A 17,327-nucleotide genomic window follows, 5' to 3' on the forward strand; every position below is an offset into this window, starting at 1 on the left:
AATATCCTGCAGTTGGATTACTGCTGTGGCACCGACCTCCCATTGCAGCAAGGACCCTGTTTGTAAGGCTGAAGGCCTCAAGAGCTGAGCTTCCAGGAGCACACACTTTCCATGCAAGTGTGCTTGGGATCATACCCCCAAACCCTGCCTTTAAGAAATATAGCCCAACTCCTACAGTAGAGCACAGCACCACATATTGGTAGCAAATGGTTATGGGCTCCCTCATCCAAGTCCACAGAATTAATTAGGCCTTTATTAAAAAACTGCTTTTATTCATTGGAACCTCCCCTCTTAATGCAGTTTTATTCATACACAAAAAAAGCAGTAAGAAATGGCTGCGGGTGACTGAACGGAAGAGCGTTTTACACATTATCGTCAACAGAAATTGCTCCAATTTGGGGGGCAAAGGGACCCCAGACCACAAAACATTCAGATGTTAAAAGATTCTAGGCACATGGCAAGAGAAAAGCAAATGGACCTTGAGTGTATGCAGTAGCAGGGCCTTCTCAGTGCCTACTGAAACCTCTTAACTACCCAATTAACCACTAACAACTCGCTACTGCCCCCTATGGGGCATTCCAATACCCAGTTAAGAGGACAATGGACCCACCCCTCCAGCATGCTTACCACTATTGTCTAGTATAGTTATCCCTTGACAGAAACAACCCTCACCAAGCCAAAGCCCTGACTTGGGGTGTATTACAGCTGGGGTTCATAAGGCCCAAAGATCAGCTATGGTACTTTCCTGCCTCTTTCCTCTGGTATGAAGTCATGTCCAAGGAGATCTCTAAAATCCATTTGCTTGCCCCTTGCTCGCATTCCAACCTACAGGCACTAGCAGTGCTGGAAAGTGTCTAGACTCAGAGCATTATTCTCCTCAGATGGATTTAAAATCTAAGTCGCAGAGAGAGAGAGAGAGAGAGAGAGAGAGAGAGAGAGAGAGGGGAAAATAAAGTAACAAACAGGTTCACAATATGGAGCCAGCATTCCGACTGCGTTCTTCAAGGGAAGAGTTGCGTCGCTTCACAGAACTGTCCTTTCTCCCAACATGGCCACCAGCCAACTACAGGCAGGTTCCTGCTGAGGGAGTGTCCTCACTGCATTCCCAGAGTCCTCCAATCTCACTGTGGGAGCCCCGGCAGCCCCTGCTTCAGAAGAGAGACTCTGTGCTACAGTGCCCTGAGAGCTAGTGTGGATTCTGCTACCCAAACACACCAGTCGGACAGGAATCGGACATGACAAAGTCCCGAGCCTTCATTCTGAATAGAGTAAGGAGGAGGGTGTGAGATGTCATCTCTGGCACGTTCCCAGCAGCCTGGCTTCACGTGCCTCTCCCCTCCGATTCCTGGCTCCATAAGGTGAGATTCAGCATTTTATGAGACAATTGAATAGAAAAAAAATCCATCCTTCAGTTCTGTGGTGGGGGTGGCGGAGGCGCGGGGGGCATGCCGAATGGTGGCAAGGCCGGCACCCCCATCCCCATCATGGTGACGAAATTAGAAGGGTCCATGGGGGGCGGGGGAGGGGGCGGGGCGTACATCATGCCCGCGGAGCCAGGCGGTGGCGGCGGCGGCGGCGGCGGGGCCCCGGGCGGCAGCGGAGGCTGGACCCCTGGAGGCAAAGGGACCATGGAGGGGTTGCCTTGCATCTGCGGGGCCCCCGTAGAAGCCGCCACCGCAGCCCCCTGCTGCTGCCATGGCGGGATGGACCCGGTGCCAGCGCTCGTGGTGGTGGTGGTCGTCGTATCTGGAATTTAAAGAAGAACAAGGTCACTTGACAGGATCAGGGGTGAAGCTCAGAGTAATTGCAGGTAAGGGAAGTGTCAGCCTCGCTAAAGGGACTGGACTGTCATGGGATGCAGGCTCACCACATGCACAGAGGGCACTACTGGTCCTGGGAGTGTAGGGAGCATTCTCTGGCATCAGTCAGGGCAAGGGAGTCATATGGAGAACTCTACGTGCAGAGAGCTATTTCCATCTCTGCTTTGGCACAGCTGAGCAAGTGGGGTGCAGGAGTGCAGCTCCCAAAAGCAGCCGGGGGAACTAACTGCTATGACAGTGTTTCCCTGCCAATGGGCAGCGGAGAGCAGCAATGGGGATGGGGAAGTTATACCACCACAGCCTCTGCAAACATGCTGCCGTGCTCCCACCTCCCCTACCCCTCCTTCTACACCCATATAACCATATGGGTGAGTGGGGTAGCGTCCCTTTCTCGCACGCATGCGGGATGGGGATAAAGGTAAGAGAATTGCTCTTACTCACTTTGCTGCCATGGCAAGGGAGTACTGGACGCCATACTGCTGCTGGGAGGTGGCGGCGGAGGCTGCTGCTGCTGCTGCTGCCATGGGGGGAGAGGACCAGAGGGAGGCGGGGGAGGCTGACCACTGGGCGGAGGGGGCGGCGGGGCCATCATACCCATCGGCGGCGGCATCATACCTGCAAGGGAGAGGGGCGGCCGATTAGGGGCTGGGCATCGAGGCGACACTGAATCATGACTTGGTTAAGGGCTCGTGACACAAGACACTCACCTTTTCCTTGATGTAGGCGATAGACCCCAGAGCCCACAGGCGTATTTCCCAGGTACTGATCTTGAGGGAATGAAAGACCGTAGCCTTAGTGCCAGTTAATGAGACTAGGAGATTCTCCCCCCAACAAGCCTACCCGTTAGCCAATAGCCCAATAGTTCACAGACAAAAGCCCATGCAGACACCATAGCCCAGTGATACTTAAATTGTGGCTCTCCAGTCTCAAGTGGCTCTTTAATGGGTCTTCTGCAGCTCTTTGCAGCATGATATTAAAACACTGATTTAAACAACAACCATTAACCACCAATCAGGATGCTTTTACTAGGTTAATAAGCAATACAGTTACTGACTTGCACTAAGTTATTAACGTATTTGCTGTGAGAGAGAGAGTGTGAGAGTATGTGTAAACACTAAACATTTCTCCCGTCATTCACATTGCTGTGGCTCTTTTGGGTAATGTTGATCACTAACCTGGCTCCTGAACCACTGAGGTCTGAGTATCATTGCTGTAGCCTAAACCGGAAGATGTAAGGATAAACCCTTCTGCTTTGAGAGGGAGCATGCTGATTAGTGGAGTGCATCACAACTACGGAGCACTCCCCCGTGGCCAAACCTCAACAGCAGTCCCCACCCAAGCCAACCCCCAAGTATCCCCAGTGCCTTGGAATGTACTTACCCATGTGGTGGGGGCCTGGGTGACCTGGAGGATGTGGCCCCTGGTTCATGGGTGGATGATGTGGCTGCATCCAGGGTGGTGGGCCATTGGGATTGTGCTGCATTGGATGGCCACCATGCCCACCCATGTTGGGCATGGGGTGGTGGAAGTTGTGAGGCCCACCTGGACCCCCAGGTCCTCCATGCATGCCATGGTAGGGCCGGTTATCAGAGGGGCCAGAGTTCATCCATGGAGGACGGTTCTAGAGTGGGGGTGAGAAAGGAGCTATTCAGACCTGGCTTTAAATACAATCAAAGCCATCTTATCACGTACTTCAGAGGGGAAAGGTGGAACCAGACTGCTAACTATTAACTGTCGTATTACGGGAACTACAGGACAGGACCAGACTTGGAGGGTCCATCTAGTGTGCTATCCTGTCTGATAGTGGCCAGAGCCAGATGCTTCAGAGAAAGGTGCAAGAAACCACACCCTGCATCAGGCAGATGTGGGATAACCTGCCTGAAATTAGCTCTCACCCTGTTCCTTACCAGTAACAGACTGCTGTAAGCTCCGAAACAGGCGGTGTAACACCCCTACCAAAGCTTGTTAACATTGACTACTGTAGCTCTGGATATTCTTGATGTCTGTAGAAGCATCCAATCCTTTTTGAATCTAGCTAACTTTTTGGCCTCAATATTAGGGCAATTATGTGTAGTGTGAAAAAGTATTTGTCACTCGTTTTGAAATTGCCACCTTTCAATTTCACTCAACGTTTCCTTGTGCTTGTACTGCGAGATACGGAGAACTGAAGCTCCTGATCTCCCTTCTCTAGGTCATTCAGAGAACATAGATCTGTAAATGAACAATCCCAACGTTTTCATTCTCTCTACGTGAGAATTTCCAAACCCCTCAACATGGTTTGGGGCACCCCAAAGTAGGACAAAACCCAGAGCTGACTGCACAGTTGTTTCTCTCCCTATGAGCCATTCAAAAAAAAAAAAAAAAAAAGGGGGTGGGGGACAGGACGGACTGATTCCTGTCACCACCACTGAAAAGCTGTGGGACTGACACCGCAGTCCATGCGGACGGAGAAAAGGGGCCTATTGTAAGGTGTTTCCTTTCAAGCAAACACTACCAGGTGAAAAGGCCCAATCACTCACAGGAGGCGGCGGGTTGTTTCCTGGTCCCGAGGGTCTGGGCCCGCTTGACAGAGGTGTATTGGTGGGGCCAGAGGAAGATCCCACAGATGCCGGGACTGGCGCTTCTCCCAACTCTGCCATCAGGGACAGGTATTCTTTGTCCATGCGGGCTTTGTCCTGAGCAGACTGAGGATCACCAGGTCTGGAAGCAAAGTCATACGCCACTAAGCCTGTGGTTTTCAACCTTTTTTTGTTTGCGGACCCCTAAAAATTTCAAATGGAGGTGCAGACCCCTTTGGAAATTCAACCTGTGGTCCGCAGACCACTACCATAGAAGTTAGTTTAGTTCTGTTCAGTTAGATTGAAAACTATAAAAGTTGCACGTGCTTGGCACGACATTTGATGCAGCGTAAGAAAGGGCGCTAAACTGTGGGCTTCTATGGTAATGACAACAATTTGGGGGTTTGACCTGTAGATGGGGGCATTCACATACTTTTGATTTATCAGAAAAACAGAATGCCTTTCCTAGGATCTGGATTTTTTTTTTTTAATTTATTATTATTATTATTAGAGTCACCTTTCGCAGACCTCTTAGATAGTCTGTGGACCAGAGATTGAAAACCACTGCTCTAAGCCACACACACCAGATACCAGTGCTATGGGAGGGGAGCAGAGTCCACTGCGCAGGACAGATGGATCCAAAGCTACATCGTTCATCTCCTCGGCTTCATATGGAGCAAACTATCAAGCTAAATGAATACAGAAAACTGCTACCATGGATTAGGCCAGTGCCTCCATCTAGCCCCATCTCCAACATCAGCCACTAGCTGCTGCTTCAAAGGGAACGTACCAGAAACCTTACAGTTAAGGAATAACCTATCCCAGGGAAAAGTTCCTTCATCCCAATCAGAGGCTGGTTTGGACCCCCATTTCTAATCACCATTAGGTATTGTATGGGATTCATTTCCAAGCCAAGTATTTGCTAAATCCTACCCCTTCCCTGGATATTGTGCTCAGAGGAAGACTGATTTGTCAAGTGCTTCTGTGCTGGATAGTACATGGATTTCCTAGGACTAGCAGGATGGTCTGCTGCAATTGGCTGCCAAGAGGCCCTTCTGGAAGGCTATAGCAGTCCAACCACAGAGCCCATCTACTGACACAAATGATGAGCAGGCACAGCTGACAGAAGATTGCTTAAACAAGCTGGCCTGTGAGATTTACCTAGAGAACTTGCAGTCAGAGGCAATGTGTCCAGCTCCTCCGCATTTGGTACACACAGTGGTGTTGGTGATGCTGCGGGTCTCCGCGCTTTGCCAAGGCCGCAGGATTCTAAGGGATAACAAAGCAGAATTAGATCAGCTTGACACGCAAGCAGCAGCAAACATATGCAGCTGCACTAACTTTGGTACTTCCAACAGGCAGGTACTTACCTGTTGTCATCTTCCCGCAGAGTCCCATTAAGCCGGGCCAGCTCACGCAGCTGCATCTTCCGCAAGTCGTTCTGGTCCTCTGGTGTTTCAATGCCTTGCTTCAGAATATTCCGGATCTGGAAGAGACACGTTGCTTAGTCGTATCAAGCTCAAACCCTTATCTGCCCTGGAGAAATTCAGCTCCCAAACTCAGGTCTACACCACAGTTAGAATTCCAGCTTCCCTGCAGGCCAATGATAAAGCCAGCCCCCTCATTCCAATTCCTTTCCTATGTCCCTCCATATCGCTCTTATGAGTGGAGTGCTGAGATTGAATCTTCCTCCGAAGTGCCCAGACAGGTCTTATTTATTTCATCACCTTGACTCTTTAAAAGAATAAAAGTAGTATGCAGAGCAAGAGGCTGGCAATGGATTACAGTGCAGGAGGCAAGCTGGAGTTGAGTTTCCATGATGTGATCTTTTACCATAGCTGAGACTGACTCCCCCAGATGTTTTCAGTTTGATCACCCCGAGCTTTGCATTTATACCTGTTCCACAGCCTTCTTCACATTCTCCATTGTGTTGGCAGTGACCAGAGCGTGAAGAGGCTCATCTTCTCCAGGCAGCATCTGGCCATCTTTTCGGCCCACCTTCCCTTCCTTCACCGACCCCTTGCCCCGGATCATGATCTTGGCATTGCATTCCTTCTCAATATTCTTCAGTGTATTACCTCTGTAGAACAAATGGTTTTGTTTTTCCCATGCAAACTGGGGGATTTCTCCACTCCCCCACAATGTGAATGTATCACTACCCCAAGTACTCCTCTTCATGTGATGCCAGTTTTACCCCAATCAACACCCTAGTTAGAACACTTCTAGGGGTAGGTCTACACTTAAACTATTAGTGCAGCACAACTGCAGCTGTAGCACTTTGGTACAGACACTACTTACACCAACAGGAGGCAGTCTCCTGTTGGCATAGGTAATCCACCTTCCAGAAAGGTGTTAGCTAGGTCACTGGAAGAATTCTTCCATTAACCCAGCGCTGTCTACAACAGGGGTAAGGTCAGCATAACCACATCTCTCAGGGGTATGGAGTTTTCATACTCCTGAGAGATGCAGCTATGCTGGTGTAAATTCCCAGCACAGATCCAGCACTAGGTCAATGCCAAGCACACACTCCTCAAACACAGGAATATTTCTGCATTGCCAGTAAAGGCATAAACACACTGTCAGACACGCTATCAAGGATGTCCTGTGAGAAGATAACATGACAGGTAGTTGTTTCAGTGCCACGAAGTTCTACATAAATATACTGGGGCTTGCAGGGTAGAGACAAGAACGGGAATAGCTTCCAAGCGCCCAGCGGGCTGCAAGGCAGTAAAGCTACTTTGAGTGTTTTGCCTTTAAAATCCCACAGTTACATTCAGCCTGGCTCTCAAAAAGACATGCTTTGAATCATTTTAAAGGCTGACAATTCCTCTCTGGTCTTGATGTCACACCAGCTACCTGCTAGAGTCCTGATGTGCTTTTTCCAGCACCATCTCTCAAGCATAAGCAAGTAAGCCAGCACTGTCCACTACTGCCAAACTCTTGGACTCCAAATTTGATCACCTCTGAACTGCCCTCATTTCACAGAGAGGAGTAGCATCTCACCTGGGTCCAATCAGAAGCCCCACAAAGTTAATCTCAGGATATTCATCCTGTGGGATCATCACCTTATCACTCACTCGGGTCGCTGGAGGTCTGAAAACATCAAAAAGTGAACATCAAAACATGCACTTAGCTAGCCAATACACACATTCACAAGGAACCTGAGCCAGCTGAGATCAGAACTCTTTCCCCAGTTTAGAATGCATTGGTAGTCCAGGGAAACACAGTGGCTATATGCTTTATAGCACTGGTCTCCAACTCTTTTAAGCCCCAAATCACTTTTTGAATTTAAGGACAATCCAGGATCTACCCCGCCCCTCCCACAAGGTCCCTCCACTTCCCCCAAAGCCCCACCCCACTCACTCCATCTCCCCATCGCTCTCCCCCACCTGTACTCACTCTCACCTGGCTGGGGCAGGGGTTTGGGTTCTGGGCTGGGACCGAGGGGTTTGCAGAGTGGGATGGGGCTCCGGGCTGAGCCTGGGGCAGGGGTTTGGGGTGCAGGAGGGGGTCAGGGTGCTGGCTCTGGGAGGGGGTCAGGGCTGGGGCAGGGGTTTGGGGTGCTGGCTCTGGGAGGGAGCTGGGGTGCAGCCTCCCACCGGGCAGCACTTACCGCAGGTGGCTCCCGGTTGTCAGTGAAGCGAGGTGAAGGCAGGCTTTCTGCCTGTCCCAGCCACACGCCGCTCCTGGAAAGGGCGGATGTGCCCCTGTGTGTGTGTGGTGGTGGTGGGGAAAAGCATGGGGCACCGCACGCTGCCCCTCTCTGCCAGCACCACTCCCTCAGCTTCCATTAGCTACAGCTCCCCAAACCTGGCTAATGGGAGCTGCGGAGGCAGTGCTGGCAGGCAGGAGCAGTGCACCAAGACCCCTTTCCCCCAGTGATGTGCTGGCTGCTTCTGGGAGCAGCGTGGGGCCTGTACAGGCAGGGAGCAAGCCTAATGGCAGCCCCACTACACCACCAGAGATCACAATCAACTGGGGGAGTCCCCAGGATCGACCAGTTGATCGTGATCAACCAGTTGGTGACTTGCTTTGTAGGCAGATCCCAAAGAGCTATTTACGCAGCAGCACTTGTGCAGAGGAAGCTGAGATCATCTGTAATAGGGCAATATTCAAACGTGGATTTTGGAACAGGATGAAACCATCCAGGAATGACAGTGCAAAGGCCTACCCATAACATTTGGCAGGATCTTCTCCCTCCACTTACTTGTAATCAGCTGGTGGCTTGAAGTCCGGGTTGAGGGCCACCATCTCTGTGATGAGGTTATGCCTCTCCTCCTCCAGCTTCTTGCGGGTACGGAACTCACGGGTATTCAGGCGCTTCCCCTCGCTATTGTAAATGGGCTCAGGGGAAGGGGACCTGCAGAAAACACCCATGGTTATTCTTCCTGTGGTCAAACCCAAGTGGCCACTTACAAGTACAGCTTCCCCTGAACCCTAGCATAATTTAGGCAAATCAGAGCTAAATGTGCTATTAAGACCACAGGAAAGGAAGGTGTAAGTTCATTCATGCCTGTCTTATTGCTACCTGGATAAGGAGGTTGCAGCAAAACACTGTATGCCACGAGGAGGGGGGAAAATGGAGGTGCTTTATAGGGGTAGCAAGGCTGGAAACAGCGACAATGACAGCAACTCTGCCACAAGTGTGCTCATGTATTTTAAAGGGGAAGGTGGAGAGAGTTAATTCGCACGGAGAACAAACTTTCCAGCTTCACTAGGCAATGCAGCCATGAGTTTAGAGAGACTCTTAACGCAGGAGGTAATGCAGGTTAAATGTGGACTTTTAACACCATAACAGAGTAACAAAAGAGATTAGTCTTTTATCAAAGGTGACTAATCCTGCTGGCAACACCCATTAACTCTAGTTCACTGCCCCAGTGTAGAGAGATGGTCATGGCTTCTGTCCTGGCTTTTCCATCATTGTGCTGGCAGCTTCAAGGCCGACTCTCAACCTGTTTTCTGTGTTAAGGCTTAAAGGCTGGGTCAAACCGCCTTCTCTTGGTCCACAGTCTGGAGCTGTAAACCTCTATGGAGAACCCTGTTTTCTCCACAGGGTTTAGATGCCCAGAAAGCTGAATTTTTTTGTTTTTGTTTTAACAGCAAATGTTGTAAAGCTAAAATAAAAGAGTCAGTTTGATTTACCACAGCTGTGTTTGCGGTAAGAAAAAAGCCACACTCCTAGAAATTTGATTAAGTTATGGACCTTTTTTAAAAACATGAAGGAAAATTTAGGATTAGCTGCAAGAAGGGAAGAGATTATGTGGATCAGGTTATTAAAAAAAATACATCCCGGAAGTAATCAGAAACCTACACCTTTGTTTTAGGTTAAGAGAAACTTTTTCTAGCGGGTTAGAGCAAGGATTAAAATCAGTTGATCCCACTGTCTTCTGAGCCTAAAGTGAACCATCAACACATGGAATAAAAGGTCAGGTTTGATCAGGACTAATCATGTCTAAATTACACCTCCATTTCTAGGATTTGAATAAATGTAACACAGTCCAATAGCAGAGAGAGCAAAACAAAAATACAAGGTATCACCCTCCCAGCTTGTTTTTACTAAGCATCTTAAACTCATGTTAGCTAGTAGGTGGTTTAGAAACACATTTTAAAGAATTCAAGGTACAAAGAATTATTAAATGGCTTAACTTGATATTACACCTTCAGAAATTAATGCTAAGACAGTCATTTCATGCATTTGATTCTGTTGAACTGCTGAGGAGCAATTAAGAGTTAGACTCTTCTGTAACTGAATCAGAAACTCCAATAAATTGTTTTTTTTAAACCACTAACAAGTTTGATATTTGACAGATCAGACGACTCTGGCTTTGGATTCTTTTGCTAAACTGATCATTAAAAATGTTAAAGGCTGTTACAGCAATGCCTCACCTTCACAGGAAAAAATTAAGACACCAATAACTCTCCCCTCATCAGTCTGGGTTATTGTTCACATAAGAAATGTCAACCTGTCAGTCAAATTACGACCAACTGCCCCAACTCAATCTTAAAAACCAAGAGCAAGGGAAAAAGGATAGGCTTTACATCTATTCCCTCCTGACAATAAAAGGATAAAAAAAAGTCACCTTTCAAAGTTTACTAGTAACTTGTAATAACAGTTAAAGGTAATAGTCAAAAAGACACTATGCAGTGGTGCCCTGTAATGTAAAAAGTGCAATGGGAGTGCAAAATTTGTGCGCTAAAGAAAACTAGAGTTATTGCAAGGAAATAAGGCATAATAATTTGACTCCTAGCAAGGCTAAACAAAGATGCAGAAGTGAATGGCTTTAACATCCATGACACCATCTTACTGATCTAATATACCTTCAGCTGGGTAGAATTCAAGCCAAAGAAGGTTTCACTCCCATTTTAAAAGGAAAATGACTTCAGTTGTGCTAAATGCTATAACACAACAAATTCCAGCTGCAAGATTGGGGGGGGGGGGGGGGGTTACTCCCCTCCTGTAAACAAACCAGACTCTGCTGTTCCATGCTAACAACCCAATTACAAAAATAAAGCGGTTAAATGCTGTTACTTTTCAGAATGTCACTGAAGCCCAACATAGCCACAGCTGTCCAAAAACCTACTGCAACATTTTCACTTCAAAAAGAGTAAATGAGGCTGGAATTACCCCACCACCTTGAGTCCCCAGAATTCCCCGATGTTGGCCAATGCTGTACAATAGCTGGCAGCAAAGAAATTGGTTAGAAAACTCATCTGGCTTTTAAAAAATCATCCTCAACAACCAAGCAGAAAGCTCTGCCATACAAGCTGATCAGAGTATGTTTCCAGGCTGCTCAAACTCAATGATGCAAAAATAAAATAAAATAAAATAAGTGCTTAAAAGTTTGCAAGGTGAACCTGTGAGAAAGACCTCTAGATACTGGGCACGTGCACAAGTCAGACCCTGAAAAAGTACATTATTGGCTACCTTAATTTCCCTTAAAATAAGTCAGGTTAATTAAACCTACAAGCTTATAAAAATCAAAAACAATTATATACCCTTATTACCCCTTTCCCTGTGGTTTTTGTAGGGCTAGAATTGGTTCCATTCCATCTTCCCTAACAGAAAAACCCCAGCTCTCCTCCACAACACTGTCACATCAGAGCATTGCAGTCATCTGACTAGAGCAGGATTGTATTGAACTGACACATTATGATGCCACCAAAAAAATGTATTAAAAAGGTAAAAGTGTTACTGTCAGCTGGTTAAAACTGTTTCCCAACCTGTCCTCTGGGTTAGGGGGGATGCCCAGGTCTCCTGTGCGCAGTTTACGAGTCAGGTCTTCAATCTGCAGTTGCACTGGAAGAAACCAGGTTAGGAAAGAAAAAAGGATGGAAAAAAGACATTGTTACCAAAAAACATTTCAAATCTTAACATCAAAGCATGAAGAACGGGAGACTTTGCAATGGACGACTGATATTGTGAACAAATCGAAGGAGACCCGCACAATGTTATGTCAGCCAGCTAAGTTCAGCAGGAATCCAGAAAGGCTCACATTGATCTTATTTACATCTAGCTAGCCTTCTTCAAAGAGGATTATTAATTAGAAAGCAAAGTGCTCAACTGAAATGTGGTTAGCAGAAAGAACTGTCTGATCCCTGAGACTACAACTAGCAAGTCACTGGAAGCCAAAACTCTTTCTGACCCGCTAAAACTGGTATTAGATCCAGGCCTAATGGAAAATGCCTTTGCAAGCAATTCCATTGTCCTACTGGACTACTTCTTTTCATAGAAGAGTAACAATTTTTGTAAATACCAAAATAATTTTACTGCTGATTTCAGAGCCAATTAAAAATGTGACTTGAATTAATGTTGCTGAAGTCAGACATACCAGTTTAGAAAAGGTCTCATTTCTCTTCCTAAGGCAAAAGCACATGGGCCATGCACCGGTGCATGTCTTTATTCTTAACAGAACTCCTTAAGGTAAATGAAAACAAACATACAGAAATTGCATGCACTGTACCATGCTACCTAACCCATACTATGTACAGACTCCAAAAGGCCTACTGCCGTTATAGGTCACAGACAAGGTAAGTCAGAAAGATTCAGGGTCAATTGCCAGATGATAAATTACTAAAATGTACAAGCAGCTAAGCTTGATTCTGTTCTGGGTGCCTGATGCTGTACAAAAGAAGAAAGATCAGGATCTCTGAACCCTGAGCAATGAGATCTGGTTAATTTCTGGAGAAGCTGAATAGTACGTGGTGGAGAGGGGTGCTAATCTGATCCACACTATTTCTTCTCAACATCCCTCCCCCATTTACTATTATTTTTAAATAAAAGTGCTGGTGTTACGTTTGTTTCTTACCTTAGCATAGACTGAGAATTCTGAGCTGCAGTTATTTCATCCAATTGGCAGTAGTTATATGCTGGTTCCAGTTTAAGATTGTGTCATTCACACAGGAACCTTGCTTTTGTTTTGTGTGCACTATGTCTTGCACTTTTAACTCCTTTCAAATGATATTTAGAGCCTCTGAGAAACTGGGATGCTCACTGTCCTTGCCTATCAATCATTTCCCTTCTTTAAACTGTTCTTCAAGCAATCCTAGCTCTGCCTACCCCCCAAACCCTACATCTCTCCTCCTCAATCCCTCATCTCCCTCTTCTGAACTTGTATCCTGTGTTTTAAGTTATGCACACATTATAAGCTATTTGAGGCATGATACATGTCTTAGCTTTGTTGCTGAAATAGCATGTACACATAAGGCTCTACACAAGTAGCAAAACAGCAACTTCAAAAAATCTGGAAGTCAGACTATTCATGTCTACATTTCCCTCTGTAGAGCAGCAGATGTCAAAGCAGCTAACAACTGGCTCTTCTCTTAAATATCAGATGTTTGTTTTATGATACTGTATCAAAATCAGCTTTAAATTTCTGCCTAAAGAAGATCTTCTGGTACAGAAACTGACAGGATCAAGGGCAAAACCCACACTGTCTAGAAATTGACCTAGCAACCTTGACAGCAAACCATTAACAAACTTAGCTCTCAAGTAGCTCTCAGCACTGCTGTGGATGAATAAAAAGACTAGTTACAACGCAAGTCAAAATTCTCAGTGGTTATGCAGAAGAAAGAAACCAAGGATTATTTTCAAACCCAGGGAGATGAACTGGATCACACTGTCTTGTGAAGAAGAGCTCGCTTTATGTAAAATGCAAGGACTAGAATTACATGTGACAATGCAAAGTCTCAGACACATTAAAAGGACTTTTTTGCCCTTTTTCACCCTCCTGGTTTATATTTGGTAGTTCATGAAAAGTGAATTTAGTATCACTGTTTGCAATTGAAGGCAAAGTTAATGTTAAACCTTGTATTTATAAACCAAGTTACTTAAACATTCTTATTCCCATACTGGAATGGTGTAGTCCCAAAGACAAATCTTAACCTTTGAAATTCCCTGTTTTCACAATTAACATTTCAAAACCCTTCATTCCCACAGGACTGAGCAGTATCCCTTTCCCAGCAGTTTGTGTGCATGTGAATACAGAGCTCATTTAGCAGAGCTCTAAACTAGAAGAGATACTGAAGGTTTAGATTTCTTGCCAAAGAACAGAAGCAAAGTTTCTCTATTTCCCTCAGAGCAAAACCAACATGACCGATACCACCTTGAACACAAAAACTGAACTTCTACAGGTGTCTTTTTTTAAAAAATTAAGCAGCCTAAAAGCAAGTCAGAGACTAGGTTTGAGGGGATTTCTGGTGCAAGGCTGTGCTGTGAAAGAGGTACCTGCTTCCCACATAATACATTCAGTTTGAAGAGGGACCGGAGGCAGTGTTCTCCACTGGAGAGGTAATCCTAGAGGCCCCCACTGACTGTAATGAGATTACTAAATAGATGTTGAAAATAGGGGCTAATATACCCAGAGAAAGGACCACCCCACCCCTACAAAAACTGTTCTAGCCATTCCATTTTCACCATGCCTGTGGAGAACACTACTCCTGTCACAAGCAAGACAAGGGAGCTGCAACAGTGCACGACTCAGCAAAAATGTGCGAATTATTGATTTGAAGTTATGGAATAAGGCCACAATAACCTGAAGTCTAGAAAAAACACAGTTAACTTTCCAAACACTCAGCAACCAGAAATAGTCTCAGGATCACACCACTGACAGCAGATCAGATGGAAAAAGGGGAGAACGTGTATTTACCTATATAAGCTCTCTCTTGCTCACGAGTGAGTCCAGGAGGGATAACAGTGGGCATTCCCGGGATGACAGTCTTCTGTTCCATGGTGTCTTGGTTCCATCTGCTTCTCTTCCGCTTCTTATTAGGGAAATCTAAGGGCAAGCATCCTTCTTTAGACACACTTTGTATTTATGAAGGTGTTTCTACTATTTGACTTACTGCATACATCTTACATAAACAATAATAGCTGCAACACTGAGCACACAGAATTCCCTTAAATCAGAAATACTGTCAAGACAACCTACTCCTTTCAATACCAAATCTCTCATTGGGATGAGGAGAGCTGCTCACAGGGGCAGTAAGGTCAAGTGGGTAGCACACTGAACCAAAATTATATTCTAGTCTAATCACTGACCTGCCATGTGACTTTGGGCAAATCACTTCACCTCTCTGTGCCTGTTTCCCCTCACACCCCTTGTCTATTTAGCCTTTAAGATCTTATTATCACTATGTTTGCACAGCACCTAGCACAGTGGGAGCGCCATCTCTGTTGAGGCCATTGGGTGCTACCGTAATATAGATAATAGCAGCAACGGCAGAATTTAATCAGCAAACGTTGCCACATTAAGACGTATTTATTATCTGCAAACCAGCAAGGGGCAGAACCAGAAGTGAAACTGAAATTCAACAGAACAGTGGTATCAACTAAACAAAGTTATGCCCCTCCATAAGTCAAGACAAACGGAAAAACAGGAAGATGCTTCAAGATCACCACTCCAAAGCAAAAGAACTGCTCTCAAATCCAACTAACATTTTTCTAGTCACTTCAGCCACCATTTTTAAAGGGAACGCTGCAGTTCTGATCTCCGTCAGCAAAGCAACATGGCTGCCTCCCACAGCACCATTTCACATTCAGCCGCTCTGCACAAATTTCAAGATCCCTTAAGGTAACAACAGTAAGTATTCTAGGGATATTTACATTGGATGATGTGATGGGAAACTATTAAACCACCGGAGCAGTTTTCCTTTAACACTAGTGTAGGAAATTGTTACCCACCCCCCCTTTTTTATGAAGCTGATCTATGACTGGTTTCACCCAGGTACAACCAGAAAAGCATGTTGTATGATTTGAACACATTTTCAAAATGTGCTCTTTTAGAAAACATTAGAAACTTAAAAAGATTAACTATCCCTAATCATCTAAGTAAAGAGAGAGACTAATAAAAATAGGCAGTTAAAGGGACCAGGGCACCCCATTTCTTCCCAATCCTACAGAGACCTCCATTTTGGTTGGATGAGTATTTGCTAACTCCTACAGACAACACCAGGCCTTGTCTCTTCCAATACCACGCATCTGAGGCTGTTCAGTGCCTTATGGACTGCAGTTTTCTTCTGTCCAAAGTTCCCCTGACTAGCACATGCCCACGTGTTACCTAGAACTCCCATTTAAGTTATCAACCTCCAGATCGGTTTCCATTCCCTTCTTACCCACAACCAGGTCTCGCCACCCAATTAAGAAGAATGTTCTCTTTTTCACTCCCTCCCTCAGAAAAGAGAGCAGCCACCACCTCAACTCCATCCTGGCCCCCACCCCCACATTTGGCACAATGCCAATCCCTTTCTCCAACCTTGCCTCATTTCCCCCCTTTCCCAGTCTACTCTCCACCTACACCTATTATACCCCCATCCCACCCAACTCTTTATTTGCCACAAACTCTTTCCTCTCCCAGAGCACCCAACATCATTGCTTCCTCCCATCTGCAAATCTACCTCATCTCCCACAAATACCCCTACAACGTAGTCTCATAGCCTCCCATTCCCTAAGCCCTTAAACCCCAAATTTACCCCACTGCTGTTTCTACCCCATCCCACAATTGCCAAAACTATAACCGCCCCTAAGTTTCAGCCCCTTCAACTCCCATGGACCATCTCAAGCCCCCCCCCGCCATTCCTTTGCTTTTAGTGCAACATTCTCCAAACTTGCCCCCTCAGCCTATACAACCAACTAACCTCAAGAAGCCCCAAGCCTACCCCTTCACCCCTTAGCACTGTCCCATTAGTGTATCCCCCCCCCACTCCAACCCTTTAGCTTCCACATCTCTTCCCTACTGTGCATAACTCTACTTCTACGTACCCCCATTGCCCTATAGTTCCTCTACATCCCTGCCTCAACCCTATCCATATAACTGACCCCCACCCAACCCAACTCTTCCTAGTCCCTCCCTTTTACCCTGCCCCTCACCGTGATTACTGCCCCCTCCCGGGCCGCTCTCATCCTGCTGCTGTTGCTGCGGCGGTGGCGGCTGCTGCTGCTGCTCGTGGCCCTGTGGGGGCGGCGGCGGCGACGGGTACCGGTATTGTCCGTACTGAGGGGGGGGCTGAGGCCCCCCAGCCTGAGGTGGCGGCTGTTGCTGCTGCGGGGGAGGAGGAGGGGGTGGGGGCGGCGGGGGCTGCGGCTGCTGCGGCGGGGGCTGAGGCTGGGGTGGCGGGGGGGGCGGTGGAGGAGGAGGGGGCGGCGGCGGCAGCGCGGCGAAGGGGTAGGCAGCAGCCGCCATGGGGCCTAGCAGAGCGGCTTGGGCCTGGCCCGGGCCTGGGGGTGGTGGAGGGGGAGGGCCTGGAAGGACCAGCCCTGGGGGACCCGGCGGAGGCATCGGGTAGCCCGGTTTCCCCGGCGGTGGGGGTGGATGGAGCTTCCCTAGCGGCGTGGCGTTGGCTCCAGTCGCCGCCATTAGAGTCTCCTCAGCTCGCGGCGTTCGCGTTTCGCGAACCTTCCAGCCTTTGCACCGCATAAAGCTGTTCGAAAGTCATTGGTCGCGGAGATGTCAGT

The 17,327-nt window shown here is 47.1% G+C and overlaps 1 protein-coding gene across 4 annotated transcripts; it reads right to left on the reverse strand.

Annotated features, from left to right (window-relative positions):
* Positions 1 to 251: 251 nt before the first annotated feature.
* Positions 252 to 17,282, reverse strand: SF1 (splicing factor 1). 4 transcript variants are annotated; one of them, XM_077822278.1, is made up of 13 exons: positions 16,743 to 17,282; positions 14,524 to 14,652; positions 11,600 to 11,675; positions 8,586 to 8,738; positions 7,382 to 7,471; positions 6,275 to 6,458; positions 5,749 to 5,864; positions 5,540 to 5,647; positions 4,340 to 4,520; positions 3,201 to 3,441; positions 2,528 to 2,587; positions 2,262 to 2,435; positions 252 to 1,746 (listed from the first exon to the last, which is right to left on the reverse strand). In XM_077822278.1, exons 1-13 carry the CDS (start codon positions 17,227 to 17,229, stop codon positions 1,409 to 1,411), a joined length of 2,337 nt encoding a protein of 778 aa, XP_077678404.1. In that variant the 5' UTR covers positions 17,230 to 17,282; the 3' UTR covers positions 252 to 1,408. The 4 variants fall into 4 exon arrangements, with proteins under 4 accessions (XP_077678404.1, XP_077678406.1, XP_077678405.1 ...); XM_077822280.1 differs by having other exon boundaries at positions 2,528 to 2,582; positions 16,743 to 16,950; XM_077822279.1 differs by having other exon boundaries at positions 2,258 to 2,435; positions 16,743 to 16,950.
* Between the last annotated feature and the right edge of the window lie 45 nt (positions 17,283 to 17,327).

Source organism: Eretmochelys imbricata, chromosome 7, assembly GCF_965152235.1.
Source record: "Eretmochelys imbricata isolate rEreImb1 chromosome 7, rEreImb1.hap1, whole genome shotgun sequence".
NCBI classification, from domain to species: Eukaryota; Metazoa; Chordata; order Testudines; family Cheloniidae; genus Eretmochelys; species Eretmochelys imbricata.